Source organism: Anabrus simplex, chromosome 6 (assembly GCF_040414725.1).
Source record: "Anabrus simplex isolate iqAnaSimp1 chromosome 6, ASM4041472v1, whole genome shotgun sequence".
NCBI lineage: Eukaryota > Metazoa > Arthropoda > Insecta > Orthoptera > Tettigoniidae > Anabrus > Anabrus simplex.
Genome location: NC_090270.1, coordinates 12,978,952 through 12,996,266, shown reverse-complemented (window position 1 = coordinate 12,996,266; position 17,315 = coordinate 12,978,952). Strand labels below are relative to the sequence as shown.

At 41.5% G+C, this 17,315-nt stretch overlaps 1 protein-coding gene across 1 annotated transcript in view; it reads right to left on the bottom strand.

Moving 5' to 3' along the window:
• The window catches only part of TyrRS-m (Tyrosine--tRNA ligase, mitochondrial), a 230,836-nt gene that overhangs the window by 131,633 nt on the left and 81,888 nt on the right, over nucleotides 1-17,315 (bottom strand). The window contains exon 4 of the mRNA XM_067149634.2: nucleotides 9,668-9,963. Within this exon, the coding sequence (XP_067005735.1) occupies nucleotides 9,668-9,963 (296 nt within the window). The remainder of the gene's footprint in view (nucleotides 1-9,667; nucleotides 9,964-17,315) is intronic.

Here is a 17,315-nt window from a genome sequence, read left to right as displayed (position 1 = left end):
AATTAAAAACAGTTCATATAAAATATTAGTGGAAAACCAAAGTGGTAATAATATAAAGCCAACGACATGAGGGCGTGAACACAAGCATCAACTTGATTGTTATGAATACAATCTTTCCAAGGCCGCTGATGAAATTCGTCAGCAAGTGAGACAGAAGCATCTGTTGAAAAATTGTAAGTGGCCCTTAGCACCGGTAGGTAATAAAAATGGCTGAAACCATGCCAGAAAATGTCAGTAGATGCAGAAATAATGTTTTCTGTAAGAGAAGGAAAAGAAGAAATAAGAAATTGAACGTAAGGAGAGAATTCGGTTTACATAAAATTGAAACAGATGAGGACTTACATGTAAGTGGAAGTTGTTATTTGTTATATTCTGTTGTGTTGGTTGCTGCCTGTCTGTTGGCTCTGAGTCTGGTGTTGTAACTGTGCTGCAGAGGCGGCAGTGAACTCGGAGGGGAAGGAATAGGGGAGTGCGGAAGGGAGGAGAGGATGGGTGGAGTCAATTGTGACGAGGCTGACAAAGGGGCGGAGTCAACCGTATTGCTGGAAGTAGGCCTAATATCTGTGGGTATGGGAGGAGTATTAGAGTTTGAAGAATTAAATATAATAGGTATCCTAAATTTATTCGAACTAACTGACTTTAATAATTTTGGCATTAATTCATGTAACATAGTTTTATTTTCCGTGGTTTCATTAAGATTCTGTTGCTTATTGTACGTCTGATCTAAATAGATGTATAAACTTTCTAATTCGTTCAGCATTCTCCCTTTTTGTATGTTTCTAATTATCGCTAAGTCTTTCTCTATGGATTCAAATCTGTGACCAGTCTCCCTCATATGCAAACTCATCGCTGAGTGTTTCCTATGTTTTTCCACGTTAACATGTTCCCAGTCTGACCAACATATTAAAAATTACACTGAGTACATTTAAGTCTGTATACTCCCGATCCCAAATAACGATTTTTATCATAATTCACTTTTTTATGATTAAAGAATATGGACTGGTTAGTATTAGTAGTTCTAAAAGTTATATTAAGATTATGTTTCTTGAATACGCTAGTAATCTGGTGTATAGCTGGATTATTAAAAGTGAATGTAGCATACTCAGTTTTTTTGGTCTTTTCTGGTATCAGATTTGTAGATAACTTGTTCTTAATTTTATTGATTAATTTGTTAATCATTTCTATTTTGAAACCATTTTGTTTAGCGGGGTATCTAATATAATTTAATTCTTTCTTCAAATTCTTGGGAGATAGAGGGATTCTAAGTGCTCTATAAATCAGACTGAAAAGATGCTTGTTTATGTGAACTCGGGTGTAAAGAAGAACTGTTTATAGTTGTAGATGATTGTATCGGTTTTCTAAATATTTGGAAATCAAAAGTGTTAACCTTACGCGTAACTGTTATATCTAGAAAATTCAATGAGTTATCGACTTCGTCCTCTTTCGTGAATTTCAAAATAGGTTCGATTTCATTTAATTTATTTAAGATTTCTTGACTATTAGTGACATATTAGTTTATGATTACAAATGTATGATCTACATATCTCAACCATAAATCAATTCCTTTAATTTTTGCTATTATTTCATTGAGTTCGATTGATGCCCGATATTGGGTCACCCATTGCTAATCCATTCTGTTTATAAATATTATTGTTAAATGAGAAGTAATTATTGTCTAATACGAAATTTAACAATCTAGTGAATTCTTCTACTTCCATTTTACTAAGATTACTGTGTTTACAAATATTATCATGAATGATATTAACAGTTTTATCTGTCGGAATATTCGGGAACATATTCACTACGTCATACGAACACATCATCTGGTTTGGACGCACGCCAAATTTAAGCAAAATGTCACACAAGTCAATGGAATTTCTTAATGGTCGTTTATTATTAAAAGTGTAAGGGCCCAGCAGCTGCGAAAGAGACAACACGTGTTCGATTCCAGTTCAAGTAGCGATCACGACAGTGATGATGACAATACTGATAATATAACGATCAGTGCAACTTCTTCGTCAACTTAGGCTGAAAATGGACAAAGAAGGTCCCACTTTGATCCAAAATTCCATCATGATGTAAAGGGAGAGTTTTTAGGGAAAACAAAACCCAGCAAAATATTTTAATTATATTTTGATGACAACATATGCCAGAACATAGCTGAATAGACAAAAGACCCTGAAAAGGGCTCTGCTTCTAGGGCACAGAGGACTCCACCCAGCAAGACGCCAGTGGAAAAACGACTCCTGTCGGTGGCAACCCCAGAAGAAGATTGGCAATCCCACAAAAGACCTAAAGATGGAGTATGCCAGGATAGCTAAAGCTGGGATCAGGATGGCCATAGTGCCTGTAGGATATCCTGACCAGCAACTAACTGAAAAACAGGTGGAGTCTGTGGAGGAGGCTATCACCAATCTGATAGATGAGCTTCCAGAGCAGGGGCCCATTAAGGCTCAGTTCCTGGACTGCTGTCTGTCGAGAGGTGCGGCCATCATTATCGCAGAGAATGACGAGACTGTAGCATGGCTTTCTAGATATGTAACCGTGGGAAGGAGCCAGGCTCACAATTGTGGGCATGGATAAACTCCTTTCCTATAAGAGAGTCATGGTCTGGATACCAGGACAACCAACGGACAACAACGTCCTTTTGGGAAGAATGGCACGCCAGAACCATGACCTAAATCCCAACAGCTGGAGAATCTATGAACGCAAGGAGGAGAAAAGAGGTATCCGCCTTGTGGTCAGCATGGGCTCCAGAGATGTGGAAAAAGTGGTGGGGAAGAAGATCTTCTGTGGGGTGTATGTTGCTACCTTCACCTTGGTGGAGGGCAAACGCGACAAGCAGAGGACCAACCCCACCACAGATAACATTGAGACTAGCAGGGGCGAAGAGCGGGAGCCTGGACAGGAGCCGGGGCCAGCCACGCCTCAGGATTCATCGCGGGAGACGGAGCTGCACGTTTCGCAGACCGCATAAGGTAAAGTATTGCATGAAAGTAAGGAATGATTACTTTCATACAAGCAAACATACAACATTGCATAGCGGCCTCTAGGGTACTTATAAGAAGTATCCAGAAAGGCAGGTTTTCGGTCGCCCTGATACAAGAACCCTGGCTTAGACAGGGGCATATCATGAGACTAAAATGTGCAGGCTTCACTCTATTCAGTGGAGTAGTGGAGGAGAAGCCTAGAGCATGTATACTAGTTAATGATCATAATGCTTGGGCTTTACCGGGCTTCATTACTAGAGACCTTGTAGCAGTTCTAGTGAGATATGATGAGGGCGGACAGCCAAGAGATCTGGTTGTCTGTTCTGCATATTTCCCAGGAGACTCTGAATCTCCATCCCCGCCGGAGGAGTTCCAGAGACTGGTGATATACTGTAGGAAGCAAGGACTTAACCTCATAGTAGGATGTGACGCCAATGCTCACCACAGCACTTGGGGAAGTAAATACACAAACCGAAGGGGAGAGAATTTCATAGAATTTCTATGTACAACTGATCTTGAGATCATGAACGTAGGTGATACGTCTACCTTCATCAATAACAGGAGTGAGGGGATCATAGATCTTACCCTGGGTTCCATGGGAATCATACAGGAATTAAGACTGAAAGGTTTCTTTGGAGCCTTCCTTGTCAGTTCATAGACACATTGTGCTTCATATAGAGAGCTCCTTCGAGATCCCATCTTACAGAAACCCTAGACAAACCAATTGGACATCTCTTAGGGAGGATGTGAGGAGGGGACTGGAAGGAGGACCCTCAAATATAATTAAAAACAAGGAGGAGCTGGAGCTCAGTGTGAGTTTTCTCGCACAGACACTAGTTACCTCCTATGAATTAAACTGCCCAGTTGTTAAGGCAAAAAGAGTAACAGGAAGCTTCAAGTGGAACAGTTATCTTGAACACCTGAGGAGAAACACACAAAGGCTCTGGAATAAATACAGGGAACTTCAAGATCGAGAAAGTCTAGATTCTTACAAAGAATCACAAAGAAAGTACAAGTCAGAAGTCAAAAAGGCTTCTAAGAAATCTTGGAGACAGTTTTTTGACTTCATCGAGAGTCAACATGAAGCAGCAAGGCTTCATAAAATTCTAACCTTGGATGGAAGGGCAAGGCTGGGCTCATTGGAGTCACCTTTGGGTGGATATACATCCACACAGGGGGAGACCCTGAGCTTATTGCTTGATGCCCACTTTCCAGGTTCAGTAGTCACGAATAGTGAAGTAGATCAAGTGTTATGAATTTCATGTTGTTGATCCGTATTGAATTGAGAATAACATATGAATAGTAACACAGTAAACGTTTCCACCTATTCAATACTAATATGTATTTACAATATTATAAATTACATGGACCTAGTTTCGACCCATATTAAAGCGTACATAAGTTTTTGTCGAATCCTAAAACATGTTATTTTTAACTGTAATAATTTATAAAGTGAAGTGTGGTAATGAGATGAGAAATGTTAGTATGGTACAGGTGAGTAGTAATTAATAATAATACGAGAAATATATATACAAAGAAGTTTGGAACAAAGTACAAATGGTGTAAAAACAAACTCATGGATATCAGTAATCCTCGTACTAAAGAATACAATGTAAAACAACACATATAAACATATATACAAGTATGTACAAAGTCTGGAGAGTAAAAAGTGATGCTCTTTTTAATGCCGAGTCGGCTTGACACTGATCAGCTTAGGCAGAGAAATTAAGCATTTGGTGTATTAAAGCTGTGTTGACCGGCTGCGTTGTTGATTGTTGGACGTGAAGTTGTTTTTGAATTTCTGGTTAAGAAGAAGGTGGATACTGCGCGTGGATGTATTAATTCTCAGTTCTTAGCGGAAACCAAATTGGACCTGTTAAAATGGAGAAAGCCGGTAAAAACAAAAAACGGAGATAGGAAAAGGTTAACATAATGTGAAAGGACGCTTACCTCGCGCTGCGGTGTGTGTAGTATAGCTGATGGTGTGCGACTTGTGGCGGGAAGTGAAATGTGGGCAGAGAAGAGGGCAGGCGCGTGCGGGTTAGGAGGGGGTTAGGAAGAGTGGGGGTGGCTTGGGGCGGGGTGGGGGTGGGAGGGGGGGAGCCTTAAGGCGGGGCTGAAGGGTGCGGGAGAAAGGGTAATTGTCTCGGAAAAGTACCTTTGATTAGACTTAGGATTGAGTTTTGGTTGGCTGCATTATAGTTTCTGAGGAAAGTGATGAATAGATCGAAGAGTATGTTGGATTTCTCTGATATTTCATTGAGATTGTGACTGGCGTTGAAGTATTGGTCTAGGTGTATGTAGTAATTTTCCATTATGTTGAGTAAAGGGCCCTTGTTTGCTAATTCGAGGATGTCCATGTCCTGTTCGATATTGGTGAAATTATGGTTATAATCATGCATGTGTTGGCCGATGGCTGAAAACCTGTTGTATTTTATTGCGTTAGTGTGTTCGTGGTATCTGGTATTGAAGTTTCTTCCGGTTTGTCCGATGTAGGATTTTTCACAGGTGTTGCATTTGATCCTATACACTCCTGATTTTAAAAAACTGCTGGTCTTGTTGATATGTGAATTGTATAAAACGTTCATGTTCTTATTGTTGGTTTTGCTAGGGGCTTTATGTCGCACCGACACAGATAGGTCTTATGGCGACGATGGGATAGGAAAGGCCTAGGAGTTGGAAGGAAGCGGCCGTGGCCTTAATTAAGGTACAGCCCCAGCATTTGCCTGGTGTGAAAATGGGAAACCACGGAAAACCATTTTCAGGGCTGCCGATAGTGGGATTCGAACCTACTATCTCCCGGATGGAAGCTCACAGCCCCGCGCCTCTACACACACGGCCAACTCGCCCGGTATTGTTGGTTTTGAAGGCTATTTTAACGCCTTGTTTCTTAAAGATGTTGGTTAACTTGTAGATATCATTGTTGAACGTGAAGGTGGAAAATGTTAGAGGATTAGTTACTTCTTTTTGGAGGGTAGTTTTAGGGCGATGTTTGTGTTTGTTGATTATCCTTTCTATAAAATGATTGCTGAAGCCGTTGAATTTTGCGATTCTGCGGATTGTGTTGAGTTCGTTTTTTAGATCTTTATTGGACATAGGTATGCTGAAGGCTCGGTGAACTAGGCTGTTGTATGTGGCTCGTTTGTGGGACTGGGGGTGCACTGAATCTTGGCGAATGGTGGAGGCTGTTTGAGTGGGTTTTCTGAATATTTTATAACTGAAAGAATCTGAGTTTCTAGCGATAGTTAAATCTAGGAAGTTGATTTTTTGATTTGATTCAGATTCTAGTGTGAATTTGATATGAGGATCAATATTGTTGAGTCTTAAGAGGGTGGTGGAGGCGTTAATTGATTTCTCATTCATGATTACAAAGACATCGTCAACATATCTGGCCCAAAAGAGAATGTTTCCAAATTCATTGTCAATTTTGGTGTATTCGAGGAAGTCCAGGTATATTTCTGCCAAGATGCCTGAGGCTGGTGACCCCATTGCCAAATCATCTTGTTGATATATGACATTGTCAAAAGTGAAGAAGTTGTTGTTGATGATTAGTTTTAATACTGTGATAAAATCTTGTATCTCTAGTTTGCTTAAGTGGCTGTTTTTGTTTAAATTGTTTTGAATTATCGGAATTAATTTTGATACTTGTATGCTTGGGTACATGTTTACAATATCGAAAGAGTGGATGGAGTAATCCGGTTGCAAATTGAAATTGTTAAGTTTTTACACTAGCTCTGATGTGTTTTTAATAGACTTTTTGGATAAAAATTGATAATTTTTTCTTAAGAAACGTTGGATGTATTGTGATAATTTATATAAGGGGCTTGGTCTATAGTTGATAATTGGATGGATGGGAACTCTAGCTTTGTGTATCTTGGGGAGAGCTTTAGCAGTGGGGAGTCCTGGGTTCATTTGTATGAGTTTGGATTTTTCCTGTTCAGTAAATAAAAATGAAGTGTTTTTAAGAGTTTGTTTAAGTAGTCTTTGAATTTTTTGGGTGGGGTCTTTTTTGATTATGGAGAAGGAGCTGTCTGTGAAAAAGTTTTTTGTTTTTTCAATATATACTTTTTTATCCATGATAACTGTTGCATTGCCTTTGTCAGCTTTGGTTACAATGAGTTCGTTGTCTTTAATTTTCTTTTTAAGGGCGTATATGCGCTTTTGTTCAGCTGTTTTTTCTCTGTTAATGAGGTTATTTGCGGGGTTGGTTAGGTTGGAGAGGATATTGTTCAGTTTCCTTTTAACATCGGTTCTAACCTCATTTTGCATATCTTCCGGCATTTTGCTAATGGCTAGCTCCGATTCTGTGATCATAGTAGCGGCTATGTTGAGGCTGTTCAAATTGGGCCAGTTGTGTTTCGGTTCTTTGGATAAAGTGGAGTGTTCAATATCACTTAAGGGCGTGTTTGATAGATTTACGACCGCTGGATGAAGCTGCGAACAATCGAACGTGTTTCTGTTGGAGTTTCTAGTTTGAATGTTATGTAGTTGGGAGCTTTTTAGCCTGTTGAGTTTATTCTCCAAATTTGACTGTTTCCTGGCTAGTTCGTACAATAATTTGCTCTCTACTTGTTGATAGAAAAGTGTCCATTGTGCGTTTGAAAGTAGTTTAGTCGCTGCGAGGTGAGCGTCGTATAGTTTCTGATTCAAAAAAGATTTCTTTCTGTGCAAGAATTTAATTTCGTCTCTTAACCATATTTTGTTGGTTTTGTTTTGAGTTTTGATGGTTTGAGGTGAAATCCGATCTTTCTTTTTATTGCTTCTTAGAAAATTAGGTGTCAAGTTAAGTGATATACATTGTTTTAGGAAGTCGACGTCTTTGCGTAGTTTGGCTATCTTTAATTTTGGGCCTAGATATTGAAAGGCTGTCTGTTTTGCCTGGTAGGCTACATCATTTCATGTTGTTGGTCCGTATTGAACTGAGAATAACATATGAATAGTAACACAGTAAAGGTTTCCACCCATTCAATACTAATATGTATTTACAATGTTATAAATTACATGGAACTAGTTTCGACCCACCTAGGGGTCATCATCAGCCATATTAAAGGATACATAAGTTTTTGTCGAATCCTGAAAATAAAAACCTACATCCTGTTTTCCAGTCATTGACCGGGTCAGGGATGTAATCAATGTAACACATATATATAGGCTGTTATTACAATGGGGTCGCCACTCCCAAGGTGATTTATTAATGAGTGATAAATGCTATGAAATGATAATGGAGAGTGTTGCTGGAATGAAAGATGACAGGGAAAACCGGAGTACCCGGAGAAAAACCTGTCCCGCCTCCGCTTTGTCCAGCACAAATCTCACATGGAGTGGCCGGGATTTGAACCACGGTATCCAGCGGTGAGAGGCCGACGCGCTGCCGTCTGAGCCACGGAGGATCTTTTGTCGAATCCTAAAACATGCTATTTTTAACTGTAATAATTTATAAAGTGAAGTGTGGTAATGAGATGAGAAATGTTAGTATGGTACAGGTGAGTAGTAATTAATAATAATACGAGAAATATATATACAAAGAAGTTTGGAACAAAGTACAAGTGGTGTAAAAATATAAACTCATGAATATCAGTAGTCCTCGTACTAAAGAATACAATGTAAAACAACACATATAAACATATATACAAGTATGTACAAAGTCTGGAGAGTAAAAAGTGATGCTCTTTTTAATGCCGAGTCGGCTTGACACTGATCAGCTTAGGCAGAGAAATTAGGCATTTGGTGTATTAAAGCTGTGTTGACCGGCTGCGTTGTTGATTGTTGGACGTGAAGTTGTTTTTGAATTTCTGGTTAAGAAGAAGGTGGATACTGCGCGTGGATGTATTAATTCTCAGTTCTTAGCGGAAACCAAATTGGACCTGTTAAAATGGAGAAAGCCGGTAAAAACAAAAAGCGGAGATAGGAAAAGGTTAACATAATGTGAAAGGACGCTTACCTCGCGCTGCGGTGTGTGTAGTATAGCTGATGGTGTGCGACTTGTGGCGGGAAGTGAAATGTGGGCAGAGAGGAGGGCAGGCGCGTGCGGGTTAGGAGGGGGTTAGGAAGAGTGGGGGTGGCTTGGGGCGGGGTGGGGGTGGGAGGGGGGGAGCCTTAAGGCGGGGCTGAAGGGTGCGGGAGAAAGGGTAATTGTCTCAGAAAAGTACCTTTGATTAGACTTAGGATTGAGTTTTGGTTGGCTGCATTATTGTTCCTGAGGAAAGTGATCTATTCATCATTCTGTTTATCTACTGGAAGTTTGTTGTGCATATTAAAACAATTATCCTCCGGTCCTTTTCTTAATATTTCATTTTTATTTTTGGTCATAACGTTCTCAACAGATGTAATTTGAGTGAATGTAGATAAATAAGAGGAAGAAATGGATTTAATACTGTTCTTCATCTTAGCATTCGTGTAATTAACTTATTGTTATCTAAATTGTTTTGTTTCTTAGATAAAATAAGAATTTTGAAGTGCATCCCATTCTAAAGGAGCTTCCACATGTTTTTTTAGTAATTTTATTTCCTTTCTTTATCACCTGAGTTGAATTATTATTTTTCTTGTGTTAAAATGTTGATGTTTTTAATGACACACAAAGTCACTGGCCAAACACGGGTAATTTGTCTGGCTCCCTGGCAGGATGGTATTTGAATCCCATCCAGGTGGAACAACAAGTGGTTGATTATACAACGTACCGTACACAGGAACACCTTCCGCTCTGGAAATCAGCTCTTGTCCAGACATGATGTTACCCATCTGATCGTTGCCACCAATTTGGAAACGGCAATTGTACTTCTTCAGCAGGTGGAGCCAGTCGTAGGCTTGAAATATCTGGTAACAGAACTCAGTAAAGCTCATGCCAGCCTCAGATTCGAGTCTTGTCTTGACGCTGTGACGGGACAACATGGTCCCCATCCTAAAATGACGTCCGACCTGTCCGACTAACTCCACGGCATTGAGACGAGAGTACCAGTCCTCGTTGTTGGCAAACCTGAGAAATAAAACAGAGGAGTACATAAACATGACGTAACCTTATACGAAGTTAACGTAAGAAATTTCATTTTTCCGTATTGCACTAAGAATTACAATAAATAACCTTCATATATCCACCCATTCAATACAATTTTAACCCATATGCACCCACCCGCCCTTTGCTCTGACATTGCTAGGAATCCGCCAACTTTTTAGTATGCAACCTGGGTGTTGCAAGCTTTCGGTTAAAATAGTATGGTTGGTGATCGACTGCGCGTATTATCAAGGGACCTGTTTTATATTATTTAAAAATTCCACGCTATTGCTCATGACACTAAAAATAGAACAATACAGAAATATAACACAAAAAATTGCTTTGAAGTCTTAAATTTTTCTTTAACTTATCTCAACTCGGAAGTTCTTTAGTGTGTGTTATGGCCTTAATTATACGACACGAGCCTAACATTAGCCTTATTTTGAAATAAGGAAATAATAGAACTAATACGACATAGTCTAACATTGCTTGATTTGGAAATAAGGAACTAATGGGAAACAAATCACGAGTAAAAGAATGAGATTCGAACCTATATCCCAAATACGAACTTACAACCGTATGTCTCACTCGGTGTATTATTATTATTATTAAGATTTAGTCTGAGGATCACCGGTAAAGTGTTCATATTCAGGTACAAAGATCGTAGGTTCAAATCCGGCAGTCGCAATCGGGTCAAGAGGGGCGGGAGAGAATTCATTAGGCATTCCATGTCGTACGATATTACTACGCAAAAGATCTCTGGTGATATATTTCGTGTTCATTCATGCACAGGATCACTAATAACTTCTTCCTCACTAACACTGCTGAAATCAGAGCCTAAAACATCAAATATGCTTTAAATTTCGCTATTACTGAGCATTTCGCGCGAGCAAGCAACTTTCTTCACAGCCATCCTGTCAACAACAGAATACAGATTTCTCGATCGATATTTTAATCAATTCTTTTTGCCAAAGAAGCATACCAGAGCACTCTGTGACATTTTGATACACCAAGAACAGATTTCAATTAGAAATGTTTCCGGAAAAAGCCAAAAGATGTCACAAATGTCCCCAATATGCGACCTTGCATCCGGCGTACCAGTCCGCTTGTGGAGTCCTGGACCAGGCGCTCGAGCGCGTACCAGTCTGCTTAAGGGTGCATAGGGGTTAATGCTGTTATATGATTACAACATATTAAATTTTACAGGACTAGTTTCAACGCATATTTGCGTCATCTTCAGCTGTTGTCGGAAAATAGGCAACTTTGTATATAAAATTCTATTATTATTATTGCTATTCGCTTTACGTCACACCGACACAGAAACGTCTTATGGCGACGATGGGACAGGAAAGGCCTAGGAATGGGAAGGAATTGGCCATGGCGTTAATTAAGGTACAGCCCCAGCATTTGCCTGGTGTGAAAATGGGAAACCACGGAAAACCATCTTCAGGGCTGCCGACAGTGGGTTCGAACCCACTATCTCCCAATTACTGGACAGTGGTGATGGTGATTTTTATTTTAAGACGAAGTACAATGAGGCAATCATCCTCTCTGATCAAATTAGTGGAAAAGAAATTTAAAATATAAAATAAAGGAATTTGGAAACGCAGTACAAAATAAAACAAAAAAACAATTATAGAATTAGGCCGAAAGGATTACCAACGTATCAAAATGGAACGTACGTTCCCTGAGTAACAGTACACTTGTAATTTATACACCCTTGATAAGTCCGCTGTCGCACATAAAGCGGATGACGAGATCAGCAGTAGTCGCGCCATCGGCTAGTATGCGTTCGAGTGTTTCCTGCAGGCCAAGGCTCCGTCTTAGGCCAGAGAGAGATCGGCGCACTCTGTGAGGATGTGGGCCATGGTGAAGTCGGCACCACAAGAACACACTGGGGGGGTCTTCCCTCTTCAGGAGATAAGAGTGCGTGGATCGTAAATGACCTATCCTCAGCCTGCATAGTACTATGGCCTCTCTCCGTGAAGGTCGGAAAGAGGACCGCCACACGGTAGTTGTCTTCTTAATTGCTCTCAGCTTGTTGGGAGTTCGGATATCTAGCCACTCCGATTCCCAGGACGCCAAGATGGTTCGACGTAGCTGAGAACAAATATCCTTAGCAGGTACATTGACTGGTCTTGGAGGTAAAAGTACAGCTTCCTTTGCAGCTTCATCCGCAAGTTCATTTCCCGGAATCCCAACGTGGCTTGGAAGCCACACGAAAGTGATTCTGGTGCCAGCATCCCCTAAACTGGCTAGAAGGTCATGTATCTGCTGTACCAGTGGGTGTTGCGAGAAACAGGTTTCAATAGACTGCAGAGAGCTTAACGAATCGGTACACATAAGAAAGTGGCTACTTTCGTCACGCAGTCCAAACTGCAGAGCCTCTAAGATGGCATAAAGCTCTGCAGTATACACGCTACATACTTTAGGGAGCGAGATCTTCATACTATCATCAATGATGAAAGAGCAACCAACATTATCTCCGATTTTAGAACCATCCTTGAAGATAAGTCTCGCAGCCGGATATAGGTGAACGAAGTGCTGGAAATACCTCCAATAAACAGAGGAATCCGTGTACACCTTGGGTCCACAAAGCAGATCTAGACGTATATCCGGTCGCGGAACCAACCACGGAGGTACCTCGCTAAGAGTTCGTTCAAGACAACCACCGATATCAATTTTCAAATCATGACACAAGCTATCAATCCGAAACCCAACCAGCCGTGTGGCATTCAGCCGGTCTTGGCACCGCTGGTGGTATTCGGTACAGTAGATCCATTGATAGCTTGGGTGTAGCGGCATTTCACGAATTTTGGCAGCGTACGTTAGGAGTAACTGCTGCCTCCTTATCCATAAAGGTGGAACTCCCGCTTCAGCGAGCAGGCTGGGAATGGGGCTAGTACGGAAAGCACCCGTTGCCAGCCTTACTCCACTATGGTGAATACTGTCTAAAAGGCTCAGCGTAGATTTTGATGCTGAGCCATAAGCCGCACTTCCATAGTCTATTCGGGAGAGGACCGTCGCCGTGCAAAATCGTAGCGGTACCGCACGGTCAGCCCCCACGAGGTGCCGCTGAGAAACTTAAGCATGTTAAGTCTCTTCATGCAGGCAACCTTCAACTGATGGATGTGGAGCTGCCACGTTAGTCTCTTATCAAAATGGAGACCCAGGAATCTGCAGGTGCCAACCACTGGTAAGACACTGTTGCACAAGCGCAGCTCTGATTCGGGATGCACAGGCCGACATCGACAGAAGTGTACAACTGAGGTTTTCGCTGCTGAAAATTGAAAACCGTGTTGCAGGGCCCAACTGTCGACTCGGTTAATAGCTTGCTGTAGCTGTCTCTCAGCAAAGGCCACCCTTCCGGAGCTGTAATGTAAAGTTAAGTCGTCTACATACAGTGATGGAACGACTGTGGGCCCAGCAGTGGCAACTATGCCATTGATGGCGATTGCGAACAGCATGACACTCAGTACAGATCCCTGAGGTACTCCATATTCCTGAACGTAATATTGAGAAAATGCATTCCCTACTCGGACTCGAAAGAGACGGAGGGACATGAAGATCTCAAAACTTTGGCAAATTTCCCCAAAATCCCCACTGGTGTAGTATGGAGAGAATTCCATATCGCCAGGTAGTGTCGGAAGCTTTCTCCAGGTCAAGGAACACAGCGACTAGGTGTTCCTTCTGTAGAAAGGCCTCCTGAATGGCGCTCTCCAGACTGACCAGATGATCAGTGGCAGACCGATGAGAGCAAAACCCACACTGGTAGTTAGACAAGAGACCTTCCTTATCCATGGCCCACACAAGACGCCGGTTAACCATCCTTTCAAATAGCTTACAGAGGCCATTTGTAAGGCATATTGGCCTATAACTATCCAGGAGTTTTGGATCTTTACCTGGCTTTGGGAATTGGTATCACAATTCCCTCACGCCACTGAGATGGAAATACTTCCTCACACCATATTCTGTTGAACAGGGCGAGAATATCCTTGAGACATCTATCACTCAAATGCTTAAGCATTTGATTATGGATTTTATCTGGTCCAGGAGCCGTATCCCTGCATAGCGCGGGTGCACTTCTCAACTCCCACTCCATGAAGGGCACGTTGTAGGGATACGAAGAACTGGAGGCGAAAGAGAGATGGTGTGCCTTTGCTTCGCGCCTAATTGGTAGAAATGCAGGGTCGTATCTCCCAGAGCTGAACGTATGTGCGAAATGTGACGCGATGTGGTTTGCAATGACAGAAGGAATCGTAACTACATCTCCATTAATGGAGATTCCGGATACTGAGGGCACATTCTGTACACCGACAATACGGCGGAGTTTCGTCCACACTTGTGATGACGGAGTATGTGCCGTCATAGAAGACACATACTTTTCCAACATAGCTTTCTTACTTTCTCGAATCATGAAATGGGCCTTCGCACGCAGACGCTTAAATGTGATATGATTGGCCATCGTAGGATTCCGACGATAATGCTGAAAACCCCATCGGCGATCACGTATGGCTGCTGCAATTTCGTCCGTCCGCCATGGGACCTGTTTCCGGTGACGAATACCGGACGAGGAAGGAATTGTTTCCTCCGCAGCAGGCAAAATTCCCGTAGTAATGGAAGAGATGTGGTCGTCAACAGATCCCAGCATATCATCGGCCATCACTGCGCGTTTTGAAAAATCTGGCCAATTAGCCCGCTGAAGTATTCAGCGCTTGGGTACTACGGACTGTCCTTGATTCAAGAGAGATAGAATTATTGGGAAGTGGTCACTGTCACAGAGGTCATCGTGTACTTGCCACTGTAGCAGGGGAGCATGACATCCAGGTGCGAGAATGTGCCATGTGCGCTGCTGAAGTGTGTCGGTTCCCCTGTATTAAGCACGCAAAGATCAAACAGATTGACCAGTCGCTCGAGGACCCTCCCCCTAGCACAGGAAGACAGAGAACCCCATAGTGTGTTACGAGCGTTCACATCTCCCAGAATGAGGAAAGGAGGAGGCAACTGAGGGATCAAATCTTGTAGTGCATGCGTTTCAAGATCGTAGTCTGGTGGAAAGTACACGTTGCACACCGTTGTCATTACTGGCAGGGGAGTGCAAGCTGCAACTGCATCTAGCCGAGTACGGAGCGAACTACGGTACAAACGCCCCCAATTGCCGTGCCATCCACAGCTAATCTATCGTAGGAATAAAGACGATATCCTCTCATAGTCGTGTTGTGTCCAGGTCTCAAACGAGATTCCTGTAGACAGACTATGGAGGCCGCATAGACGGATATCAGTTGACGTAACTCAGCTAGGCGACAGTGATAACCACTGCAGTAATTAGAAATAGGAAAGGATTTCCACTTATCAATACTTGTTTATTGCACTTATTATGCTACAGGACGGGTTTAGACCCCTTACATAAGGTCATCTTCAGCTGTACCATGCATACATGTCTATGTGATGAAGCTATGATTAAGATTGTATTGTCAAAGGAATGCTATACGATAATAAACATTTGGTCACATCCAAATGGGGCATGTCGTAACGTGAACTGGCGTATATGTCACTATGTACAACAATGCATTGTATGTCTAAATTAGTATGTTTCATGTCTTAAAATTAGTTGATAAAACACATCTCTACTTAAAACTAACTTATATATATGTACAAGATGAATACAATATATAGGAGCACTTCATGCACATGAACGTCCGTGTCTTGCTTGTTGGCTGACTCCCGTGTTCAAGTCTTATTTACACAGTTGTACACTCAGCTGCTGCTCCTGGAGTTTAAATGATATGGTTTGCTTGTAAAATTGTATAGGTAAAAGATTTTGTCTTCATGTATATACATAGAATAAAACACTTTCCAATTTTTAAAAAGGTGCCAGACGTATGGATAAAATTAGGCTAAAATATGTTCAGCTCTGCTGTGTGTGTTGCCTTATGTTAAAATCAGATCATCATGTCCTGTGACGTCCATAAAATTTGAGTGACATTGGGTTCAAAGTAGTGGCTCCTTTCCCATTTGTAGCTGTGCAGTGATGATATATTTATCTCTGGAAGATAAGATTGAGCTATGAGTGATATTTATGTTGGAGGAATGTCTAAGGGTTGTGTGTTCTAATTTGAATATGTACTTACTATTGTTGGTGTGGCTGAGTTGTGTTTGACATGCGAGCTTGTTGTGTACTGCTTCGTGTTCTTCTTGGGCTCATACTAGCTGCTGTGAGGGGAAGGGAAGGAGGGGTGGGGAGAGTTGTTGTTGTGGGGGTAGGGGTGGAGCTGGGTGTGTTGTTAGATGTTTTTCTGTCGCGTGTCGCGTTCTGTTTATCGATTATCTTAAGGTAACCGTTTTTTAGCGTGGGGATAACTGTATTGAAGATGATGTTAGTTTTTTCTGTAATTTCATTTATGTTGTAATTTGGACTGGTGTACAGATCTAGAGTAATATAAAATTCTTCTGTTATGTTGAGCAGGGGGCCTTTGGGGTTTATGTTCAGGATTTGCATGTCGTTCTCGATGTTTGTGAAACTGTGTTTATAGTCTGCGACGTTGTCCTATTGAGGATAAATTATTGTGTTTTACCGCATTTGTGTGTTCGTTCTATCGGGTTAGGAAGTTTCTACCAGTGCGTCCGACATAGCTTGTCTCACAGTTATTGCATTTGATACGGTATACCCCTGAGTAGTTGTATTTGTTGTTGCTGTTGATTGTTCTGACGTTGTGTTCTGTTGTGTGTAGTTCTGAAAGCTATTCTTAGGTTATGTTTTTAAAAATGTTGGTTATGGGGTAGATGTGTACATTATTGAAAGTGAATAGTGCATAATCTCTCTTGGATTTGTCTCCTTTTGTTAGTTTGATTTTGGTTGGGATTTTATTTTGTGAATGATTTTGTTGATCATTTCTTTCTTGTATCCACTGTTCTTAGCTATGTCATGAATTAGTTGTAATTCTTTGTTTACATCTTCTTTTGTTAACGGTATATTGAATGCTCTGTGTATCAGGCTGTAGTAAGCTGCTCTTTTGTGTGTGTTGGGGTGAACGGAATCCATTTTAATTGTATTTGAGGTTTGCGTGGGTTTTCTGTATATTCTGTAAGAAAGGTGGTCATCATGTCTAGTTGTCGTTATGTCCAGGTAGTTCAGATTGCGATTGTTTTCGGTTTCCATGGTAAAAAACATCTAACAACACACCCAGCTCCACCCCTACCCCCACAACAACAACTCTCCCCACCCCTCCTTCCCTTCCCCTCACAGCAGCTAGTATGAGCCCAAGAAGAACACGAAGCAGTACACAACAAGCTCGCATATCAAACACATCTCAGCCACACCAACAACAGTAAGTACA